At 46.4% G+C, this 24,975-nt stretch overlaps 1 protein-coding gene across 2 annotated transcripts in view; it reads right to left on the bottom strand.

The window, feature by feature from the left end:
- Positions 1–1,546: 1,546 nt before the first annotated feature.
- LOC138503572 (uncharacterized) overlaps positions 1,547–24,975 on the bottom strand; it is a 40,305-nt gene continuing 16,876 nt past the window's right edge. The window contains exons 4-8 of one of the 2 annotated variants that reach the window (XM_069623398.1): positions 23,731–23,875; positions 12,711–12,832; positions 7,000–7,020; positions 6,814–6,892; positions 1,547–2,466 (exon numbers count right to left, since the gene is read on the bottom strand). In XM_069623398.1, the coding sequence (XP_069479499.1) occupies positions 2,145–2,466; positions 6,814–6,892; positions 7,000–7,020; positions 12,711–12,832; positions 23,731–23,875 (689 nt within the window). In that variant the 3' untranslated portion in view covers positions 1,547–2,144. The remainder of the gene's footprint in view (positions 2,467–6,813; positions 6,893–6,999; positions 7,021–12,710; positions 12,833–23,730; positions 23,876–24,975) is intronic. The other variant, XM_069623399.1, reaches the window with a different exon arrangement.

The raw sequence follows: 24,975 nt of genomic DNA, 5'->3' as shown, positions 1-24,975 counted from the left end.
TCCAGAGGGAGGCCCCAGCCGAAGAAAGAGATCTGCCCCCAACTCTTTGCTTGGAAAAGTGACTGACCCGCAGAGAGTTGGAGGTGGCGGAGTGGAGAGCTCATGCCATCCTATATATATTTATGCATATGATACAAATGTTACTATGGCATAAACCTTTCTTCAGTAGAGAAATCTAACTTTGCTGTAGATGATTTGCAGTTGTAGTACTAAACCATATTTGGGTTCCTCCACACAAACTCAAGGGGAGATTTCTCAAGTCTCCTGTTTGCGTAGGTGCCGCCGCTGGCCTCGTGCAAAATATTGTAAGCGGGCCTCTCCAAATGTTTTGCCCCGGGCCTCACCACATCTTGTGACAGCCCTGACAGTACATGCAGACCCCTGGTGACCCACCTTCCCTCACTACAATGAGCAGAATGCTGCTTTTAGTCAGGAGAGGCAAACACGCGAAAAACAGTCAACACAAAAAGCCATTAAGCAGGCTTTTTGCTCCAGCAAAAGTACTATTTTCTGACTTGACCTGTCTGGGCCTAAAGTATCACTTCTGCCATAGCCAAAGAAACTGCCGGCACTAGTATCTCTGATGGGTAAAGAACACTTACCAGCTTCCATGGGAAAACTGGATAAACCTGCTATGTGGGATCTAAATGATCTAAGTATATTTACTTTGTGATTCTTCACACACAAGAGGAAGGGCATCTGGAGTGATTAGGTTCACAGTGTGTGTTGGGGCTTTATTCGTTAGCCCCAGAGGAGGAAGTGCGCCTATGGTCATCATCCTCACTTGCCTACTGCTTCCACTCTGCTGTTGCTACATGGGGTACCAGCCCCCAGGCATCCGCCCCTACTTTTCTCTCTGTCTCAGCAGTCCACATGCAGTGTTTACAGTGTACAGCACGGTGCTCCCCTCTCTGTCATGTCCCCACAGGTTAGTGGTCTGGGGGTGCCGGGCACCCATCTAAGAGGTCTGCCTTTGAACATCAGCCAGTGCAGTTGGAGGGATCCTCATGAACCAACGGGCACTGCCACCGACTCTTCCCAATGTCCTGTGCCCCACACCATGCAACATGTTTTGGGTGGGCAGTGGGTGCCATATCGAGCCATGCTGACTTCAGACACCAGGGGCATGTATGGGGCATGTTACGATCGCCAATTGCTGGGTGAACTAATGATACAATAAAAGTGCAAGCTTTCTATTCTGCCCCATTTCTCCACGCTATCTGTGTACCCCTCTACTTGCGCACCCTCTAAATTAGCACAGGATCACCACAATAGTGAATTGACGAATTGTGGGAATTCATATACACTGTTAAAGGGTCTCTCCTGTGAAAGTATTCTAGTACTGTATGTCCATCAAAGGATTGCATTTTACATATTGATTATGTACACAATCTTGGTAACCAGGTATAGACACAAATGATGGTGCAAGAAATCATTTACAGTGGGGTTCTTTCTTTCCAACCCTTAGAGCACAGACGTATTCAGCTTGATTTAGATGCAACACCCTAAATCAGTTACAAAAGCCATATTTAACAACGGGACAATATACAGTAGTTAAATATTTACTAAAAACTATACTTGACACCTTTTGAAATGTACAATCTATTTTGGAACCAAGTTACAATTAGGGGTATGATTTAGTACAATATGCACCATTATTCATTTCTCACCAGCAAAGGTCGATTTAATGCCGTAAAAATGAAATTCCTATTTCGCACAGGCCCCGTCCTAGTACACCCTGGTTGTCCAATGTTCTCTGACATGTGCTGACCTAAAGCAATGCTGTGCAAAGGGTTTCAATGTGCTGGTGTCCACTCGCATTCACCGGTCTACAGATGACTTCAGCATTGTAAGTGGCTGAAGCCATCAGATTCGGTCAACTTGAATGCATGTTTGCTCTAAAACTCTCATGGGTTTCATTTTGCTTCTTTCAACTTAAGCCTGTGCCATTTACCCCCATAAATGATTGATCCATTTCCAAGTCATGATGAGTCGGAACGAAGCTCGTGCCAGAGTAATTTAGACCCTGTGGCAGTCTATACTGCAATGGTTCATCCATGGGGTCACCACGCCTTTCGTCAGTCTTCAAACATTGTCATTACAGCTGTCCATTGCAGAAAACTGATACACCAAAGCCATGCTGCTCACTCGTCCCCAGCTGTGCTATAGCCCAGGTTATCGTAAGTGTGACTTTGGCTGTGCGGGAGGGCTTGCGCCGCCACGGGATTCGGTAACCCACTCAACAAGTGGCTCCGGTAGATGAACATCTCCGGTCGGATGGCAGGCCGTCGAGGCTCGGGGATTATAGCCCCGGAGTTGCAATATAGTGGGTCAATCATCTCCGTCACTGGCCTATACACGCCTGTTTTATTCCACGTGGGCGCACCAGGGGCTTCCCTTCGAACCTCGTTTATTAGGTCTCTGTTCACAGGATGGGCCTTTTCCAGACAGCAAATGAATTGGTTCCTGGAAAGAAAAAGGGGAGAAACATTTAGAAAATTATGATAGTAACTCAGGTAGGGTCGGGGTCGACCACTGCTTTTTCACTGTCAGGAACACAGCATTATATTGGATAACTGAATAACTGATTCCATTGCGCCAACTCTGCCCTCATAGCAGAGTTCTTGTAACTCTCTAACAGGTTCTTTGTTACCCATATCTTGCCTTTGTGCCAGCCAGCATTAGATTGCACTGAATGGATAATTGAGTTCAGTTTTGTTTACTTTGCTTGTATTGTGCCTTAACCGTTGCATGTAGTTAGTGGGACCGTCCTGGCTGGTGACGAGACAGTCCTGGTTGAAACGGGTGGCAGCGGGCTGTAAAGGAGCCCCTCCCTGGCACATGACCAATATTTTAGGATTAGGGCTCATCAATAAAACAACAAGGCAAAGTTCTTGTAGGCAATTACGGGCCAGCCTTGATAGCAGGGCGTCTCGTGTGAATTAAAGGGATCGTGGTGCAAGCGAGACAAATCCTGCTTTGTTTACACACATGGAGAACAAATGAAAGCAATACAAAGACCAAGTGAAGGAGAGATAAAGAGAAAGAATTAGCATGTAAAAGATAAAAAAGGATATCACGCTTCTGTGGAACTATTAAGAGAGCAGCACCCTCCCAAGAGGAATAGGGTAGATTAAGGAGACATTGAGCTTCTGGGGAAAAGTGAGGAAAGGGAGGATACCTCTGAGAAGGTAGAGTTGGAAATGGGCCTTCTTGGCAAGGTTCAGGATGTGGGCGGGGGGTGGGGGTGGGGGGGCAGAGAGAGAGAGAGAGAGAGGAGAGAGAGAGAGAGAGAGAGAGAAAAGATGACTTCAAGGTTTCATAGAAAGGAGAGGGTGGCCAGAGTGAAGGGAGGAAAGAAGGAGCAGGAGTACCAGTAGGAAGGTTCTGTGTCTTGTTGACATTGAGACAGAGCTCTCAGGACTGGATAGCAGATAGGCAGTCCGGAATGGTAGAGGAAGTAGGAAGAGGTTAAAAGGAAAGTTTGAAGTAGAGTTAGGTGTCATCTCCATTCGGAGAAAGTGGAGATAAGGTGAGCAAGCGGGGCAAGATAGATGTTAAAGCGCCAGGGTGAGAGGTTAGAGCGCTGGGGAATGCCACAAGTGAAGCTAGAGGCGGGAGAGGAGAAATAACCCTGGATAACCTGGGAGTGACGGTCAGTGAGGAAGGAGGTCAGCCAGTCCTGTGCACACTCCGAGATAACAAGGGTATCATGGAGCCATTTTATGAGGATGGAGTGGTTGACCGTATCGAAAGCAGAGGATAGATTGAGTAGAATGAGAACAGCGGGTGAGTTGGAGTCAAGAGATGCAAGCAGTTCTTCACGGGTGTTCAGGAGAGCAGTTTCCGTGCCTCTGGATGCTCGGAATCCAGATTGATGGTTGGGTGGGCAGCCAATGAGCTCAGTGTGCTGGGTTAGTTGGGGGAAGACCAACTTCTCCAGATGTTTCCCGAGGAAGGGCGTGATAGAGATGGTGCAGTAGTTAGCCGGACACGAAGGGTCGGTGGAAGGCTTTTTCAGGAGGCGGTGCATAAGGGAGTGCTCGAGAGAAGAGGGGAAAGGCCCAGCAGCAAGAGAGTGATTGAAGAAATGAGCAAGTGCAAGGGGGCGAGGGAGCCTTAATAGTTCAGTAAGAACAGGGGGAGACCTGTTTGGAGGAGACCTTCATAGAGCAGACAACTCTAGTGACCTCCTCCGGTGTGATAGGAGAGGAGGAGAGAGTGGATGAGGGAGGATGAGAGGCCAGTGGTGGCCGTGGGAACATCCAGCCCACTCTGCGAGTGAACACCCAAGCATGATGCAAGGCAATGTTGGATAATGAATAAGTGTGAGTAAAATATGTGCAGGGAAGCCAGCACCTGACTCCCAAAGGATGTATGCGTCAAAATGGTTATATAGGACTTGTTGTTTGCATTCATTTTACTTTTACAGTGTTATAACGGAAATACACAGGATGGCCAGTGTGCATTATGAGCTCAAACTTGGGCTGCAGGCTTAAATCACTGTCATGCACATGCCATCATAAAATGTGGTGTTTATTCTTGTGTTCCCAAAATGGCCTTGGATTTTATGCAAAGCAGTCAGTAGCGTTGGTGCTTTCTCTTGGTGATTTCAGGACCAGCTGAAGATGCGTACGGGCTCGTTGGTAGACACGCCCAAGCTCCCCTCCTTTACTGCACTAAGCACAATTTTGTCACGCCCCCTTTTCAGAGTCCCCCTTCAATTTCATAACCCTCTTAAAGCGCTGCCGGTATTACCAATATGATGTGGTGTTTTATGAGAAACTAAAGAGTGATGGATGGAATGTTTTGAATGAATTATGACCACTATGATTCCTCTGGATAACCCTCCGAAACATCCTTTTCCAGCCTGCTCTATCATTACAGAAAAGGAAGAAAACAAAAAATGCAAACCAGGCATTTTACCACCCAAAAAGGGTCATTGGAGACCGAACTTCGAGGCCAGATCCCTTCTGTAGGAGACCATAAGCAACTTCAGACAGGTTTTATGCTTGTTGGGCATCATTTGTGAGGTGCAGCGTGTGACCCCAGATACCACAAGCTTGGGAACCATGCGTAGGCACATAGTACCAAGTTAGGGTTACTTATGCAAAAACTAATGATTAATGGACGGACCAATGAATGAATGCTATCTGCTGGCATTTCTCTGGACAACCCTCCAAATGATCGTTTTACACCCTCCCGTGCCATTACAGAAATGGAACAAACATATGCAAATGAATTATGGTTCCAGGCACACTACACAAACTATGAAATGAAAGCTACCCAGAGCTATGGCAATGGTTATGGTTAATTCATAGCTTTTCCAGCATCACTTTTTGGTGTCCATTGTGAGACTTCCTAAGTGGAAGGGGGCAGGTATGCCCAGGCCTCTGTCCCTTATTCCGGGTGCCCAAGAAATCGAGTTGTACTTTACTGATGGCGTCAAATGTGGCTGGTACATGTCTGGGTTTACAAGTATTCCCACGCAGAAGGGCTGAGGTCTACAAGTTTGGATGGGCTGCTCCCATTGGTGAATTGCCTTTGGTGCAGCCCTTTTTTAATGACACAGATGGGCTACAAAATCATGAAATGGAAGCTGCCCGGCACAATGCCGGTCGTGACTATTCATTCGCACCTTTCTATTTATCACTTTTTGGTGTCTATTGGTAGTCTTTAATGATACATTTCTCATTTAATTTGTATTTTAATTGCTTTCGCTTTTTCACGATTTGCCTGGCACGGCACGGCTACCAAATCATCTGTCCGTGGCCTGCTTGCCAGTGACCTTCGTGGAATGATGGGATTCAAGCCTGCTGCTGATATCTTGACCATTGAGGGCTCCATGAGGGCATGCGATCATCATTCCTGATCCTCCCTCATCAAGCGGAGGTCACAACACAGTACAACAGTCCTAGCATGAGGTATGTATGCATGGACATTATAAAGTGCAAACCTGGCTGGAAAGCTAGCGAGTGCTATATATAGGGCAGGCCTCCAGGGGGACACAAGTTTGGTGCGGGGATAGCAGAAGAGCTGGAATTGGTAGCCGGAGCAGGGGAGGAGGGAGCTCAGGAAGGGGAAAGGAGGGTTGAGTAAAGCAATCAGCTATTGGAGAGATGTTCTTTGAACAGTGGGGGCTTCAGGTCCTTCCTGAAGTGTAGGAAGGAGTTCAGGTACCCGCTGTGGCACTTACCCCGCTGCGGTACCTGCTCCTGACAGTCACCCAAGCAAACATTTAGCCACATTTATACTTGGGTCGCAGCAAGGGGAGAGGTGAATGGGGGAGCAGTGGCTAACGTCATTCCTTTGCCTACAAATACTTTGTCAAAAAAGTTGTCAGCAATGTAATTTATTTTGTATGTGTCTTTGGTAAAAACGCCTTTAGCAAAAGAAAATGTATGCAATGTTTCAAAGTGCCTTCAGAACCATCTAGAGGTATACGCAGATAGAATCCCGTGTCCAGGGATGGGTGTAAACACACATTTTGGAGAGTTTATGGGAAAGAAAGTGAGCGGGAGTCGATCCGCCCAAAAAATAAAGAAAAATGCGAGCTGTAAAGAAATCCCCCTAAAGAAAACGTGCAAAGAAAAATTGTGCACAATATGAACGGGTTTCAAAAATAACATTGCACCTTTTCTGACAATACGCCCCCTTTTCTTTACTTTTGGGATTTTCGCGTGTCATAAAATAAGTTTGATGCACAAAATGTGAACAGAACTTGAAGGGTGCTGATTGCCCCAGGTAGAGAAGACAGACTTGGTCGAACAAATAATTACATTTAACGAGTTAAAGGTAGGACTTGTAACTCACCCTCTCATGCAAAGAGCCGCCGTCAACAGCACAATGAAAATAGATGCTAAAATGCAGCCCATCACTATCTTTTTCCAGGCTAAAAAGAGGGAAAAACAAATATGATCAATTCAATTGGAATGTTGCGCAAATTGTCAAAGGTTCCGGGGCATGCAGTGAAAGGTTGTAACTGGAAAGAGAACTTACGAAATACTGAACATTCAGAATCTGGAACCGTGGAAGAGAAGGAGAAAACATTTGGTCAGTGGCTCTGGACAGGCCATTTTCATGTCAATGCAAAATAGAATTCTTCAAAGGGTTTTAGGATCATGTTAAGTGCTGAGGACGAGCAAAATGATGGCACGCGTTACTGCATCATAATCACCAGCATTTATTTATTTGCGTTTTGTAATTTGAGACAATGCCCAAAAAACACTGCTCCTGGCTCACTCTTGCATCAACACCTCCACTTCGCTCCTGAACCAGTCCCTCATACCTCACTCCCAGTTCAACCAGCCCCTGAAACCTCCTTCTCAGATCAAATCCTCCAATCGTATCATAGACCAGCCTCTCCCCTACCATTCCTGAATCAATCCCTCTCCCCCCTCCCAACTCCTGAGTCAACCCTTCTCACGTCACTCCTGGATGAACCTGTACTCACAAACAACTGCTTGACTTTAGCCTCTCACTTTGCTCACAGACCTAAAAAGTCATTGGTGAGAGGCTCAGAGGGTTAATGCCCGCTGTGATCAACATTTGGCATCTAATACTTCACCAAAAAACACAAAAAAGCAATAAATGTGCATGCTGCAGGGATCTGCTTTATCGATGAGAAAGTCATAAAAACAGACTAAGATTTTTCTAAAATAAGTAAATGAAAGAGGCTCAAAATAGTGCTGCATTACAAGGTGGTGCCAGCCTCTAGCCTAACTTAGTAGGCCAGGGCGAAGCTAGGGCCTTTAATGAGGGCAAGGGGCATTACTACCTGGAAATAGCCAGAGGAGAGGGGAACTATTGTTATTAAAACATTCCACCGAATTAAAGTAGAATGCTTTGTTTAAAGCAAGGTGAGATAAAATGACATTGGAAGGTTGGGACTGAGTACTTACACCAGTCATTAGCACCCAGGAGGTGGCATATGATAACCTCTGGGAGAGTCGGGGAGCTCAAAATGGGGGCATCACCTCACAGTATCAGCCCACGCTAAGAGCGCACTGATTTGTGAGATGATGACATCTTGCCTCCCGGTTGTCTGGCCTCCAGTTGCCTTTGTCTCCCCCATATCTCCCTTGACCTGCTCCTCCAGCCAACCTGAGTTCCCCCTCCTCCCACATCCCCTTACCTCCATTTTGCAACACCTGGCTGCCGTGCTTGCGCTCACCTGCTTGCCTGCCTCTTCCCACCTCAGTCAATGGTCGTGATTGAAAAGGAGGAGGTACAAGGAGCAGTTCCCTTCTCTGTTTTCCATGGCAGACATTTTCTTATGTAGTTGTTTAACTTGTGAAACAGCCTCCACGCCATTACATAACTTTTGCTAAAACTATTGCCACCCTGGAAAACATGCTAGGGTGCTAATAACTATATCAGAAATGCAAACAGAAATGCAGGGAAACCCTGATGACCTACTAGGCTGGTCAGAAGATGGATATCATTTGGAGAGAAACAGCTGACCTAGTGTGAAGCATCTCCTACACATCTCCCAAGGATCCAGAAAGATAGCAGGGGCCAGATTCACAGAGTGTTTTTCATTGGGATTGTGTCTTTATAATACTCTTCTGTGAATCAGGCCCCAGGAGTCTAACATAAGGGTCTCGGCCCTCCACGCTGTTCCTCCTCTTTTCAAGGCCTTATTCAGGCTGCAGCAATTGGAAGGATGCCAATGCAATGCATCACAAGTAAGACTATTTATTTATTTATTGCTCACTTGTTAGGCGCTTACACAGCAAGCAAATACTGTTGTTTCAAAGCACCCACAGGGCAACAGGGAGGGGACAGGGGATGAAAGACAATGTAATACAACAATGATGAATAATTACATTAATTAAATACAACAAAATAAGAAGAGACAGTGGGGAGGGGGAGACAAACCTACTATGACTTGTGCGTATTCAGAACGTGCAAGTGCAGAGAGGAGAGGGGCATGGGATAGGTGCTGTGGTGCTCATGGAGAGCAGCAGGTGAAGTGCTAAGAAGTAAAAAGGTAAGTGCAACCTCCAGTGGGGAAGAAGAGCCTAAGCAAGTGCAGAGGAAAGGCTCATTGCACTCCTCCAATAAAGTCTTGCTTCAATTTATATGAGCCCCTTAACTATATGCGGCACAGTGAACCTATGGACCTATGGACCTAGGTCATTCTCTGCATCGTGCATGTCTATCCTGTGACTTACTGCATCTGGATTCACAACATGTACAATTGTCACTAATCTGCAGGTTTCTATATACAAATCTTTGCCCATGTACGCAGCATGAGGGCCACAGCAGTCATAGGCCCTCATTCCAAGGTGGGCGGTAAGGGATACCGGGCACCGGTAAGGAGACTGTCGCTGGTAATCCCTTACCGCCTTACTACGAGGTCCCTTAGCGGGTCCCTCCATTAATGGCTGGTCTGAATAGCCATTGTGGACGGAACCCGTTAAGGGACCAGGGCGCAAATAACGGGCTTAACATTCACAAGCCCGTTTTTTGCGGCCTCCCCTTTCCCATTGAGTGCTATCGGGGTTCAAATGGGAATGGGGAATGGTTGGTGCAATGTGGACTTACCGGTCCCGCCAAGGTCGGTAACATACATGGGCCCGTTATTGGTGGCAGTCATGGCGCAAATAGCGCCATGACTACCACCAAACTCGGAATGAGGGCCATAAACTGCAGACAGTTCTTCTAGGAGTTCATTCAATGTTTACGGCGTCCTTCCCTCTAGCGCTGCGGCCTTGACGTGCACTGGAGTCCCACAGGAGTTCGGTCCGGCTATCACTTATCATCTGCCCATACGTACGTTACATGAAAAGTATAGTAGAGCGTTCACCTCTAGACAGTCACCCTTGTATCACCATGTAAATTCACTGCATAACATCTGTATCCTACTGTAAATGTGTGCACTGTCTGCACACCTACTTTTGTACTTATTCTTGTATTCTCCTGTAACCTGTCATTATGAAGATTGTATTGTAAGTAATTTTTTCCTGTATTCCTGTATACCTGTAAATTTCATCCTCTACATATGGCGGTATTAACCCCTTTGCACTGTTTGTTTTCTGTAACCATGTACATTGAAGAAATGCACCTGGATGCCTTTGGGCCAGGAGCGCAATACAAATAAATAAACTAAACTAAACTAGGGCTCCGTACATGCCGTATTCCTTTTTTCTTTCCTCGCATAGCACTGTCCCCCACAGAACTCAGCCAAATCCCACAAAGAAAATTCAGTCCAGCTGTGCACATAATTTCTTCCAGCTCAGTATAAGCTGAATGTTCCGGAACAGTTCCTTTCTACTATCACTACTACTGCTGCATGAACTGCTGTGCTTCATTCTCTCTGCTTCACACACTATGACTTCCTGACGTGCCAGCCTACCCACAGTGATTCAATGCCATAACATAGGGCCGTTGGTCCCATATAAATACAAGGTAGCATAACATAACCCCTCGGTGGCAGGCTTTAATAGTAATGGATTTGGCCCATATTAAGACCCTGGCGATTACCAGCAGGTAGATCCCCCATGTCGGGTATTGCTTAATTACTGCCCCTTGCCACTGCATTGCCAACATTCCAGTGCTCTAATAAGCAACCAGTAGAAGTCTTATCTTCTCATTCCATTCACCAATGTAATAAGTGTACAATGGTCTTCTCAGCTGCCACTCCCAAATCAAGAATTGAAATTGTAAAGGCTCCCAGTTTTAACAGTTTTTCCAATATCCTTTAAAATATATAAATCCACGGTCCTGAGCTTGGAACGAGAGGGTTCCAAAAGGGTTCTTTGACCCTCTGATGTCATGATACGATTTGCTCTTAAAGGGTTAAAAGTAGTTTCAAAGGTCGTGGGAGCCTGTACCATTTTCATGATCAAGGCTCTCCCAAGCCAAGAAACCTTGGCAGGCCAATCAAGGGTGGCAGCGTGGCACCTCTTTCAGTGAACCCTGCAGATTAAAGCAAGGGTTGTACCCCTAGTGCCGTCAAGGTAAGTATGTGCTTGCAGACATGTGAGGGCCAGAATCAGCCTCATTCCTGGGCCAAAAAGGTCTTGGGTTCGCCTTGTGGATTCCTAATCTTTCGGGTTTACGCCAAGTCGTTTTTTTGTAACTGTATTGTAAGAAAATATATAATTAACAAAGTGTCATTAGAGGATATATTTTTTGATTGAACTATGTGTTCAGTATTGGTCATACAATCTTTAAAATCTTCATTAAACATCTCTGCTAAGTCAACGCGGGAGTCTTGCACAGCAATTTAAACAGGAGAAATAGTCTAAATAGGAAACAGACATTCACAGAACACCTACACATTAATATTGTAAAACTCCATTGCTTTGATAGACGCATACTATTCAAAGCATAAAATGCAGCCAGGCGTGACTGGCCTATAGGGAACTCTGGAGATTTCCCAGTAGGCCTTTGCACCCTGGGCCAATTTTGTGTGGTAACCTATTTTATTTCCTAATGTTCACATAGGAAAAGGGTTGGGCTTGCTGAAAATGTGCAACATGGGGCTACTTTGAAAATTATTTCCAGGGCCTCTTTTGCTTCTTAGTCCACCCCTGAATGCAGCAACCCAGGGGCTCAAACAATTGTAACAAACATGGGCAGCCCACTTCTAAACCCCCGATTTGTCTAAATTAAGCAGATCTGAATTAGTCTTACTCTAACTTGCAAAAAACGATGCAAGCCTTCAATATACAAAGAAGCTCAACACCCCCCACCACCCCGCCGTTCTCCCGCTAGCACACAACAATCATAAATTGTGAGCCAGGTCCAGCACACAGACCACACCACTGATTTCCGCAATGCTTTTTTAAACCACATTTTGTGCACAATCTTGCATATAAAATTCTCCACGTTCTAAAACAAGAAATTGGTGTGATTCACAGCATGGTGTGTGATCCTTGCGTAGGATGTGCTCTTACACAAATGTGTGCAATCAAAATGCCATGCTTTTGTTTCATGATGCCCAAAAAAGACACACGGATGATTCCGTCTTGGATTACTAGACGGTAGCACGGTGCGATGTCAGGGAGTCTAATGTGCAGAAGATGCGAAGCAGGAGAGAACAGAAAAAACTGGGAGAGAAAATGAGGGGTCGTAGAAAAGAGCAAGACACCGAGAAGCAGAAAAGGAAAGAAAAATGTGCGAGGCAAGGTTCACACAAAGAGAAAGGGAAAAATAGAGAATGGCAGAGAGACAGCAATGGGGGAACTAACACAGGATAGCGCAGAGAAGCAAAGATAAACAGGTGACAGGGGAACTGGGAAAATTAAAGAGAGGAAGAAAAAATATGGGTGAGGCGAAGGTGATGAAACACTTAAATTGGAACTTGAGCAACATTAAAAGAGGCAAACAAAAGAGAGGAAAAGAAAGAAACAATGATAATGAGATTGATAACAAAAAAGGAAGAGGTGGAAATAGGAAAATGCGCAGCCACACGCACGATAGAAATAAAAAGATAAAGAGGAAAGTGAGAAATGAAGAAAAGTATGGAAGACGTAAATGAAGGAAGTGGGCTAACAGAAGAAGAATTAACAGAAACACCTAAGACCACAGTTAGTTGAATGAACAATTAAAGTCAGAAGAAATAATAGAGGCTAACAAGCAGAACGGGAACAAAGTGTACTCCAGCACGAGCAACGCGAACGCAGGAGAACGTTACAGAACAAAGTGCTGTGTAAGGATAGTTAGATATTGAATTAATTCATGAACAAACATTGACTTACACTTTGGATTGTAGCAGAAAACAGTGGCCGCAACATTTGGATAATTGACGCAAGGGGCTTTCTCCACTGTGCTATTCGGCCCAATCGTCACGATACCTTCTTGACACCAACCGGTACCGGTCCTATAAAAATTTAAAAAAGATAAGGCCAAGCAGCTGTGAAAACCTTGTATACACACAGCTCTAGTCCATAGTGCTTCGAAAATACCATTATTTCACCTTAATAAAAACAATCTGAGGGCAACCAGGTGCATCAAATGGAACTGCGCAACACCGTTGACAAAGGCGAAACTAAACGGCAGTAAGAGTGATGACATTACTTCCAAGGTGCGCTTTTATTCTTGCGCAGATCTAAAGCAGAGATCATAAACATATGGTTTAAATAAAATCGCAGCGCTTTCTATGAACCTACTGTACAGTTTAATGCCAACCATAGCTATGGATGAAACGCCACATCGGGAAATAATCAGTGCGCGCCATGTTGCTCAAGGGTGAGACCTCTGCAATGAGGCAGTAGACCGGAATGGCAGATGCACTCCTGGAAACACGAGGCAGCTTTCCACACAGCCACTGCAGAGCATGGCTGACACCAACCGCCAAACCTGTCGCACGTTCTACATGAGGCGCGCGTGAGCCTCGAGTTCCGCATCCTAGACTTAACTGGGACACCACAACCACAAACCCACACAGAAGCAGAGAACCTCAGTGACCCCTGTGACTGTAACTTGCCAGTTCTGCAGCTACACTGCTCAGCCTTGTTGTTAAAGAAATAAAAGCAACAGGCGTGCATTAAGACATCACCAGCAGTCCGGGCAGACTAAGACTGCAATAAAAGCAACATGCGGGCATTAGGACGCCACCAGCAGGCCGGGCAGTCCAAGACTGCAATAAAATCAGCAGGCCGGACAGTCCAAGACTGCAATAAAAGCAACATGCGGCCATTAGGACGCCACCAGCAGGCCGGGCAGTCCAAGACTGCAATAAAAGCAACATGCGGGCATTAGGACGCCACCAGCAGGCCGGGCAGTCCAAGACTGCAATAAAAGCAACATGCGTGCATTAAGACATCACCAGTAGGCCGGGCAGACTAAGACTGCAATAAAAGCAGCATGCGGGCATTAGGATGCCACCAGCAGGCCGGGCAGTCCAAGACTGCAATAAAAGCAACAGGCGTGCATTAAGACATCACCAGCAGGCCGGGCAGACTAAGACTGCAATAAAAGCAGCATGCGGGCATTAGGACGCCACCAGCAGGCCGGGCAGTCCAAGACTGCAATAAAAGCAACATGCGGGCATTAGGACGCCACCAGCAGGCCGGGCAGTCTAAGACTGCAATAAAAGCAACAGGCGGGCATTATGACTCCACCATCAGGCTGGGCAATCTAAGACTGCAATAAAAGCAACAGGCGTGCATTAGGACGCCACCAGCAGGCCGGGCAGCCCAAGACTGCAATAAAAGCAACATGCGTGCATTAGGACTCCACCAGCAGGCCAGGCCGCCACCAGCAGGCCAGGCAGTCCAAGACTGCAATAAAAGCAACAGGCGTGCATTACTCCAAGACTGCAATATAAGCAACAGGCGTGCATTAGGATGCCACCAGCAGGCCGGGCAGCCCAATACTGCAATAAAAGCAACATGCGGGCATTAGGACGCCACCAGCAGGCCGGACAGTCCAAGACTGCAATAAAAGCAACAGGCGGGCATTAGGACGCCACCAGCAGGCCGGGCAGTCCAAGACTGCAATAAAAGCAACATGCGGGCATTAAGACGCCACCAGCAGGCCGGGCAGTCCAAGACTGCAATAAAAGCAACATGCGGGCATTAAGACATCACCAGCAGGCCGGGCAGTCTAAGACTGCAATAAAAGCAACATGCGGGCATTAGGACGCCACCAGCAGGCCGGGCAGCCCAAGACTGCAATAAAATCAGCAGGCCGGACAGTCCAAGACTGCAATAAAAGCAACATGCGGCCATTAGGACGCCACCAGCAGGCCGGGCAGTCGAAGACTGCAATAAAAGCAACATGCGGGCATTAGGACGCCACCAGCAGGCCGGGCAGTCCAAGACTGCAATAAAAGCAACATGCGTGCATTAAGACATCACCAGTAGGCCGGGCAGACTAAGACTGCAATAAAAGCAGCATGCGGGCATTAGGATGCCACCAGCAGGCCGGGCAGTCCAAGACTGCAATAAAAGCAACAGGCGTGCATTAAGACATCACCAGCAGGCCGGGCAGACTAAGACTGCAATAAAAGCAGCATGCGGGCATTAGGACGCCACCAGCAGGCCGGGCAGTCCAAGACTGCAATAAAAGCAACATGCGGGCATTAGGACGCCACCAGCAGGCCGGGCAGTCTAAGACTGCAATAAAAGCAACATGCGGGCATTAGGACACCACCAGCAGGCCGGGCAGCCCAAGACTGCAATAAATTCAGCAGGCCGGACAGTCCAAGACTGCAATAAAAGCAACAGGCGGGCATTAGGACACCACCAGCAGGCCGGGCAGTCCAACACTGCAATAAAATCAGCAGGCCGGACAGTCCAAGACTGCAATAAAAGCAACATGCGGGCATTAGGACGCCACCAGCAGGCCGGGCAGCCCAAGACTGCAATAAAATCAACAGGCGTGCATTAGTACTCCACCAGCAGGCAAGGCCGCCACCAGCAGGCCAGGCAGTCCAAGACTGCAATAAAAGCAACAGGCGGGCATTAGGACGCCACCAGCAGGCCGGGCAGCCCAAGACTGCAATAAAATCAACAGGCGTGCATTAGTACTCCACCAGCAGGCAAGGCCGCCACCAGCAGGCCAGGCAGTCCAAGACTGCAATAAAAGCAACAGGCGGGCATTATGACTCCACCATCAGGCTGGGCAATCTAAGACTGCAATAAAAGCAACAGGCGTGCATTAGGACGCCACCAGCAGGCCGGGCAGCCCAAGACTGCAATAAAAGCAACATGCGTGCATTAGGACTCCACCAGCAGGCCAGGCCGCCACCAGCAGGCCAGGCAGTCCAAGACTGCAATAAAAGCAACAGGCGTGCATTACTCCAAGACTGCAATATAAGCAACAGGCGTGCATTAGGATGCCACCAGCAGGCCGGGCAGCCCAATACTGCAATAAAAGCAACATGCGTGCATTAGGACTCCACCAGCAGGCCAGGCCGCCACCAGCAGGCCAGGCAGTCCAAGACTGCAATAAAAGCAACAGGCGTGCATTACTCCAAGACTGCAATAAAAGCAACAGGCGTGCATTAGTACTCCACCAGCAGGCAAGGCCGCCACCAGCAGGCCAGGCAGTCCAAGACTGCAATAAAAGCAACAGGTGGGCATTATGACTCCACCATCAGGCTGGGCAGTCTAAGACTGCAATAAAAGCAACAGGCGGGCATTAGGACGCCACCAGCAGGCTGGGCAGCCCAAGACTGCAATAAAATCAACAGGCGTGCATTAGTACTCCACCAGCAGGCAAGGCCGCCACCAGCAGGCCAGGCAGTCCAAGACTGCAATAAAAGCAACAGGTGGGCATTATGACTCCACCATCAGGCTGGGCAGTCTAAGACTGCAATAAAAGCAACAGGCGGGCATTAGGATGCCACCAGCAGGCCGGGCAGTCTAAGACTACAGTCCAGTTTTGAAAATCTTAAAAATGTTCTCCTCTACACACACACCAATGTGAAAGGTGCTGTTCACAGGCCATAGTATAATAGTTTCTTTTTAAATAGTGCTTGCTGCTCTGCTTCACAGCACTAGTGTTTATATTGGTCATGTTTTACACAGCTTATCAACCCAGACAGGTGAAAGCCTGAGAGGGTCCTTCTGGGACTTTAATGTGTGGTTTGAACGTGCACTGGGCTGTCTTGAAAGTGCGGTTTCAGCCACAGCTGTGTATTGGCATTGAACCGTATAGTAGGCTAATAGAAGGCGCTGCGATTTGATTTCATTCATATTTTTTTGTTCTCTGCTTTAGATCAGGGCACCGAATGAAAGAGCAACGTGGAAGTAATGCCATGATTCTTATTACAAGATGCAAATGCCAGCGAGCATTAATTATGCCCATGAAGGGATTCAGTCACAGGTTAATCTGGTGCATTTAAACCTAAGGCGATCCTCAAAAGCAACCACCGGCAGGAAAGCCCTCCATAAACCTACAGCACGGGAAGCCTCCATGCCAAACGATGCCATCCTTCATCTTTAGGAAGGAGTGTGGGATATAAGAAGACTCTTACTCAGCGCTAGTATGAAAGAAGATCTTGGGAAGGGAGGCTGCAAAAATTACAAAATAAGAAGTATGCCCTAAAGTTTAGGATTATTATGCGTGTTAGAGTTGCACTCTTTTGCGTCACACCAATGATTATAAATACAGTTTCGTTTCTAATACTGTTTTATAATGCAATTTTTAAATTTATATTTTAAACATGCAGTTATTTCTTGATACTTTCTTTGGACGACACGTGTTTCCCTCAAGCGTGAGCTTCTGCAGGGCCAAATGTATTCTTATCAAGTTATTATTATACTTGATCCTAAAGCCATGTCCAAAGATTCCGTTTGCAATATATTCTTTAAAAGAAAGAGCCAGTCCATTTGGTTTAAGGGCTGTTTTGTATCTGTATCTAAAGAAGCTCATGTTTGAGTGAAACACGTCAGCCCAAAAAAAATACAAAGATATTACTGTATTTCTAAAAAATACATAAACAAAAAGAATTATAAAACAGGATTACAAATGATTCGTCATCTTTCCTTAATGAATGTGTCCTGTATAGTCACACATTCTGGCAGAGAACAAACATTTTGTTTTGCTTTTCTTAGTAGACAATTAGCCTGATTTACATAGCGTTTTTCAAAGGGATTGCGGCCATTGTAAAATGTTAAATGTTAAATGTTAAAGGTATTTGTACCGCGCACCGTCACCAACAGAGTTGGCCCCAGGCGCTCTGGCGGATCTGAAAACGAGAAGGCGGGGTGGGTCAGTAGGGTGAAGGGGGAGTAGGATAGTGAGAGGAGTGGTGTTCTGTTGGCAGCTTCATCTCGGTATACACCGTGCGCTGAGCTTTGGTGCCGTATCGGAGCGATGTAGGTCCTTGTGTGCTGTTGGTGCAGCTTATGTGCAGGGACGTCATTTCACCAAAATGCCAGGGGTAGCGGAATTGACATCAGACGACCCTTGACCCCCTGATGACATCACAGGAAGTGATGTCATTTGACCCCACCCCGAAGTGATATCGCGGGAAGCGATGGAACACGACCTTTAACCCGTTGACAAAACAGGAAGTGTCATGACATAGCATTGTACACTATGAAAAATATGGTTATGATATCACTATAATGTGATGTACATTTCATACAAGAATGGATCACCATATGTATCGTTAACAGCAGTGAGTATAGGCCCATATTACCAAATTACTGTGAATGCAAGCAGACGTCCATGACCAAATGATAATGATGTGTTATTATATAGAACTTACGCTTAAGTGCTTTATATCGAAAATATATACACCCAATATCACCCAACCTGTGTTGGTACTCATTTATCGCCCTCAGCAGGATGAAAGGCTGAGTTGAGGCGTTTAACAACAGACTAAATGAGTGACTCACCCCCTAAGTGTGCGTGAAAAAAACCTTTAATGAGTCTAGCAATTATTGTATAGAATTCCAGAAAGACACTTATTTGGTATTCCTATGATTTCTTATTTAGGGTCAGTGCTGCAAGTGTTAGACTTGTGGCACTCCTGTTCTTTTTTTAAGGGGCCTGAACAAGAAAGTCAACCACTCCAGAGGTAAAGAGCCACATGGTGCTGGCCACAGCCCAGGAGCTTGCACGGGAAGGAGACCACAGAGGTCGCAAGAGACCCCTAAATGACGTCCCTGCTTATGTGTTGGTGTGGGGAAGTGCGTGTGGCTTGCGGTGAGGTTGTGTGAGTTTTTGAGTGGGTTAAGTATGCAGAGAGTTTGAGCTTTTTGGTTAGTGGGTTATATGTTTGCAGCTAATCTTAACAGTATGGCTAACTGCCTAGATTTGGGAGTCCTGCATGGTGGAGAGTAATACTGGTCCCCCAGTAAGCGCCGCTTCAGCCTCCAGCTGACAAGTGTAGAGTGCAAATGAATTTATAGATCAGGATTACTGCGCATTACCGAATGACTCTATGGGGCTGATGAGTGCATACTAATGTTGAACGCGGGGAAGGCACGAATGCATTGAGCGGATGAGTATGGAGAGTGGATGAGTACGGAGAGTGGATGAGTACGGAGAGTGGATGAGTACGGGAACAGATGAGTACGGGGAGCAGATGAGTACCGGGAGCGAATGAATATGGAGAACCGATGAGCGCCGGGAGTGGATGAATGAAGTAAGCGAATGAGTGCAGGAACGGATGAGTTGAATGCGTGGAAAGCATGAGCGCATTGAGCAGATGAGTACATAGAGCGGATGAGTGCGTAGAGCGGAGAAGTGAGGAGAGCTGGTGAGTGAGGGAACGGATGAGTGCAGGGGAGCGGATGGGTGCGGGGGCTGGTGAATGCCGAGAGCTGGTGAGTGCGGGAGCTGGTGAGTGTGGGGAACGGATGAGTGCAGGAAGTGGATGAGTGCGGGGAGCGGATGAGTGCCGGGAACGCGTGAGTGCGGGAGCGGGTGAATGCGGGGAGCGGGGAGCGGCGACTGCGTAGGGTGGGTGAATATGAAATACAGGGGCAGACAGGACTGTATGCGTGGGGCAGACAGGATTGCATGCATGGGGCAGACTGGAGCGCGCAGGGTGGACTTGAGCGTGCGGGGTGGACTGAGTGCGTCGAGCAGACCGGAGTGTGTAGCACAGACTGGGACGCATGGAATGAATAAAAGTACATAGAACGGACTGGAGCGCATAGAACTGCGCGACGTACATAGTATGGTCTGGAATGCACGGAACGTTTGAAAGAGCATGTAACCCATCATATCACACCCCACGCTTACTCTCTTATTTACACCACCACTCAACTAGAACACAGAGATACTATGACACCATTCGATATAACTGTTCTCATACTAACATCTCCCGCTCACTCCCTATCATTCTAAGTAAAGACTGCTGGTTACACCCCCCCCAGCCAGGCGTTCTCCTCAGGCCTAACGCAGCCACAGTCGGTCTGGATAAATCCTGCTAGAACGAACACATACCCCTGATCTCAACCACCACACCTACCGCTAAGAAGCAGCTATTTCACGAATACCGCACCAGCTGCACACATACCCGGTGCGCACACGCGCCGTTGACTCTCCCTACTCCCTCTACTGACCTGAACTTCGGCTCCCAAGGGCGTTCAACCTACCAGCGCCTTCAGACCATACCAATGGTATATAAGGCGCTATATAAATGCAAAATAACATAACATAACAAGTGCGTATGCCACACCTAAGTCTGAGTGCCCAGCAGAGTCGTGAAGAGGTCCGAGCCTCCCAATAAACCGCGCCTCACCATGCAGAGATTGGGTTAACTACCAGCTACGAGAGTCCTGCGCAGTGGGGGAGGGGTTCAGGCTCCACAGTAGGCGGGCTACTTTGAAGCGAAGTTAGAGTGTCTACTGTCCTCCTTGGGTGTCGGAACAGAAGTTGTGGTATCCTATTTCCCTTCCATTTATTATGTGAATTTGTCTGCTTGAACTTTGAGTGAGGTACAGGCCGGGATGCTATGGATGAGTCGTCTAAGTGCTTCCGTCTTAGTCTGTCTGTGTTTTCAGTCTTCAGTGTCCTCCTCTTGTGGCTATCTCTCATTATGTCTTATGGTATGTCGTGGAGTGCGTTCCTTGGATTCTGTTCGCTTTCAGTTGTTTAGTGGGAACCGGGGTTGGTATCTTTATTCATCGTTGTTTTAGCGGTGTGGGCGTTCTAGTAGATGGTCTTCCAGTTACGCAGTGAAGAGCCAGGATTTGAGCAGTTTCCTGAATACTAGGTGGTTTCTTGTGTTCCATATATTCTTTGGAAGGTCATTCCAAGTTTTCGGTGCCTGGTGAGAGAACGAAGGATCCTCAGAGTTTTCTTCTGTTGCAGGGTTTCGGTTCCAGCAGATGTCGTTGCTTGATCTGAGCGTTCTTGACAGCTGGTGTAGGCGTAATATATCTCTCAGGAATTCTGCGCCTTGGTTGTGTATTGCTCTGTGCGTGATGCACATTGATTTGAATTTTATTAGTTGTTTTATTGGTAGCCAATATAGTATTTTTAGCGCGGGTGTGATGTGTTCTCCTCAGGGTCGTTTGAGAAGGAGTCTGACTGCTGCATTTTGTATGTGTTGTAGTTTTTTTTAGAAGTCGTTCAGGCATACCCAGGTATAGGCTATTGGCATAATCTACACTGGACATGACCGGAGCGATGATGGTGTTTTGTTGGCGAATGACAGGAACGGCAGGATCCTTTTTGCCGCTCGCAGGAGAAAGAAGCATTTTTTGAGTAGAGCATTTACTTGTGGCTCTAGAGTGAGATTGCTGTCCATCAGGACCCCCAGGATTTTACAATAGAACACATCTGATCCTTAAGCTACAGGTCCTGCAAGCGGTTCACTGGTGGCAAGATTTTTGATCACAAATGTAATGATGAGCATGGGAGGCAGGAACGTGTTGCAGGTCCTTCAGCATGCTAATAACACGTGCAGGGATTGGTTTGTCTCTGTCCAGGCAGCCCTGGGTTCAGTTGGGAAGAGCGGAGGACAAGCGACTGCGTGCAGGTAGTGTGGGGGGCAGCCCTAAACCAGCAACCCACCCGCCCTGAAGGCTTTATTGTGTCCGGCCAGCAGGGTGAGCGCTGCTCAGTTTAATTGCCAATCCTGCCCCGAAAGCAACGGTACTGGCTGAAAACGTTTCCCCACTACTAATGTGCCTATTTCTTAAAATCTATTCCTCCATCTTCTGATCTCCTTCCTGTTGGTTTTTGATGCTTGCTCTCTTTCAGTAATGTATGCATTGTCTGGGGCAATGCAATAGATGTCCCCTTTCGAATCCCACTCCCAAGCAGAGTACTTCAAATCCTCTTCCCCTGAGATAGTTATCCATGGCTTTGCGCTGCGTTCTTTGTGCGTTTTTCATGACGGAAGCGGCCTGGGAGCTCGGTGTAGAGTTCCATGTGCAAAGGCAGCTGCGGATAAGCACGAGAAACTAGAAGATCATCTAGAAAATGATATCGCCCATTTCTCTATATGTATAAAATAAAATTCAGAAAAAATGAATGTCGCTTTTTGATTGGTCTTTACTGCTCATTATATTTTAAATTAAAGTGCCAATGCAAATATAAGGTGCCAAATATCTATAGTTTATCTAGAACATAATAAGAATACCCTTCCTGGGTTTCACAAACCCCATCACACGCCCAGATTGACAAGGTCAGTAGAAGGGCAGTTTTCACAGTCTCACTATATATACATACAGTGTTACAATGCAACCATGTAGCCAGTTTTCTAAATTCACACTTTGACTATCCCTTTATACTCCTAGTTTGATGTACCTAGTATATTTCCAGTTAGACAACACCATTTTAAGACCACTTTGCAAAGTATAACCCTAGCACATTCCGACCTTGAAAATCCTGGCATACTCCTTGTTTGACAAATCTAGCATAATCTGTTGGGGAATCTCAGGGCCCTCCCAGATTCATAAACTCATTATACACTCAGTTTACAAGCTCCCAATTTAACACGGCCTTTATACTGCCATTTTGGCAACCCCAGATTAATCCCAGTTTACATAATCCCAGTAGACACTTCATAATCACAGTTTGAAAATACCAGTGCACTACCAGTTTGCACAATAGTAGCATACTGCACTGACAAAATCCCACAGCACTCCCCAGATATCACGGAGAGCAGTCTGCAATTGGATTACCTCCACCTGTGCAGGTCATATTGAAAAGACACAGCAGATACCACCTTTCCCTTAGAACATGATGACAAGCAGAATGATAAGGGTAGGGGTGCATCACCCCGAAATAATACTTTCCGAATACTTGTGGAAAACATGAGTACCTACAATTCCATAAGGTGAGACTGGTTTTGCTGTTGGCACCTATAGATAGAGGTTGATGGTTCTGCAAGTTTAAGCATATGTGACCTGAAGGGCCACTGAGAAAACAGAGCTGCAATTTGCTCTCGAAGACTCGTTTTAACATGGATCCCGAGAGCAGGATGACCAACCCTTTCCCCGTAGCAGAGGAGACCCAAGGTTAGATTGACTTACGAGCAATATGAGATTGTTTGACAGGCCAGTGCCTGTGGAAGGCTAGACCGGCCGGGCTCTGTCCGTCACATTAAGCCCAGCCTGACACACGTCATGTAAAGCGGTCATGTTCAGCGCAACATCTGCCACATATGACGGATTGTACTCCCGCCCTACCAGCTAGTCTTGAGGCGTGGTCATTTGGGGAAATGTCTTGAGGATTTCCCTATGCGCAGTTGCTCTCTGAGAGAAACATATTTGCACCTGCCACAGGACACCTCCAAGGCCCTCAATAAAAGTCATGAAAATCCCAGGGGCTGGCGGTTTTAGATGGGTGCAGACTAGCCCATCTTACAGCTCTATGCTCCAGGCCGCAGTCGCATCACGCTCCGTTATCTAAAGAAGCTCCCTAAATCCTTCAATCTAAGTTAACTACGATATAAATGCAGGACCGAAGCTGTTGGTTCATACAAACCAGGAGTCTGTGGAGCCCTACCGAGTGAACACCTGGACAGTGTCAACAATATGATGAGTAACAATATTGGGGCCAGTCACCCAATGTAGCGTGCAATAGGAAATTAACAATTTTCAAGATCAACTACACACAACACAGATCTACCACACATCCTCCTTATCAAGAGATTTTAACCCAGTATTGTGGTGGGGGCCCTGGGGAGGCCTTATTTAACTGATGAACCTCCAATTTCGAATGTCACCAAATGAATGGAAATTTGGCGGAGGTGACTATGTTTTCTGTCATAAGGAGCACAAAGACAATTTGGCCTTTGGCAGAATTCAAGTATAGTCACTCATACACAGTCCTTGTGGGTACTTGAAGGGTACTTACAAGTTCTGGAGCAGATGAACCTCTGTCATTTCTGCTGTTGTCGCTAAATTGCCACCCAGCGACACACACAGGTTTTTGGCGTCTGTTTTGCTCAGCAGTTGTGAGCCGTTTGGAGGGAACACCATGTACAGCGTGGAATTCAGGCCTGGGCAAGGGAAGACAAGTGTTCCAGTTAGTTTTGTTTTTTGATACAGTCAAACGTAGTCGGAAACTGGCCCACTGCTAGATGTAATTTAATCAATTTCTGGCATTTTAGCCAACATCACAGTGCATCATGGTACTTGACGTTTAAAATGTTCACTGTAATTTCTGGGTTTCAAGTCCCAGTATGCAATATGATGAGGCTAAAAAGCCAGGACTGTACAAAAGTGACTCATAACATGCAGCGAGTTGGCAATTTTGATCAAATACAATTGTAATCTGTGCATAATTAACAGAACGATTGCTATAGGTGGTCTGCATATTTCCTAAGAAATAAGACTAAATCCTTACGTGTGGTGCAATTGGCTATTCTTTCGAAATGAAAGCTTTTCCACCCTAAATTGTACTGCTGCTACCACAAGGAGTACTTTCCCATAAAATATACAAATAGCAAGGAAAGTGCATCAATTCTATACATAAACTATCACTTGGTGCAGCGGCATTCCATTTACTGGTTGTGATGCCACAGAGTGCAGTGTCTTTAAAATATCATCAGCATCATCATCGCTTATTTCGACTGACGTCATAAAACCAAACACATCTACTAATGAAACACAATTATAACATTTACATTAATATCACAACATAGTACATTGACACTACCTTGTGCATTAAAGCACATACAATGGGGGTGAAATCCATATCATGTACAACCTGTTTATTATTAACCTCTCCTTACATTCAACAGTATCTCTAAAATTTTTAAAATGATGTCTGTGACATCACAAACAAAAGCTTTCAATTTTATTTTAAGAATGTATTTGACACATATAGTGGAGAAACTAAGTGATTTCTTCAAGCTAGATATCAACTTTTATTTCATGTTTCCATACCTCCCATGTCCCAGAGTTCCAGAAAAACCTTCAATAGCTCACTCTAAAAATCTTGAGCAAAGTGAATAATTCAAAACGCTTTCTGCCTTACTCAAGCGTCCTTTATTTGGAGCTCAGTTTCACCATGAAAAAAGAATGATTGGTTGCAATGTGCTGTACGGCAAATGTCATAGTGGGATCCGGATATCATATCGCCTCCAACTGAAAGTGG

The sequence above is a fragment of the Ambystoma mexicanum genome, chromosome 11, assembly GCF_040938575.1.
Source record: "Ambystoma mexicanum isolate Mex_15411 chromosome 11, UKY_AmexF1_1, whole genome shotgun sequence".
Taxonomy (NCBI): Eukaryota; Metazoa; Chordata; class Amphibia; order Caudata; family Ambystomatidae; genus Ambystoma; species Ambystoma mexicanum.
Note: the sequence above shows the minus strand (reverse complement) of the source record. Positions and strands in the feature narration are given on the sequence as shown.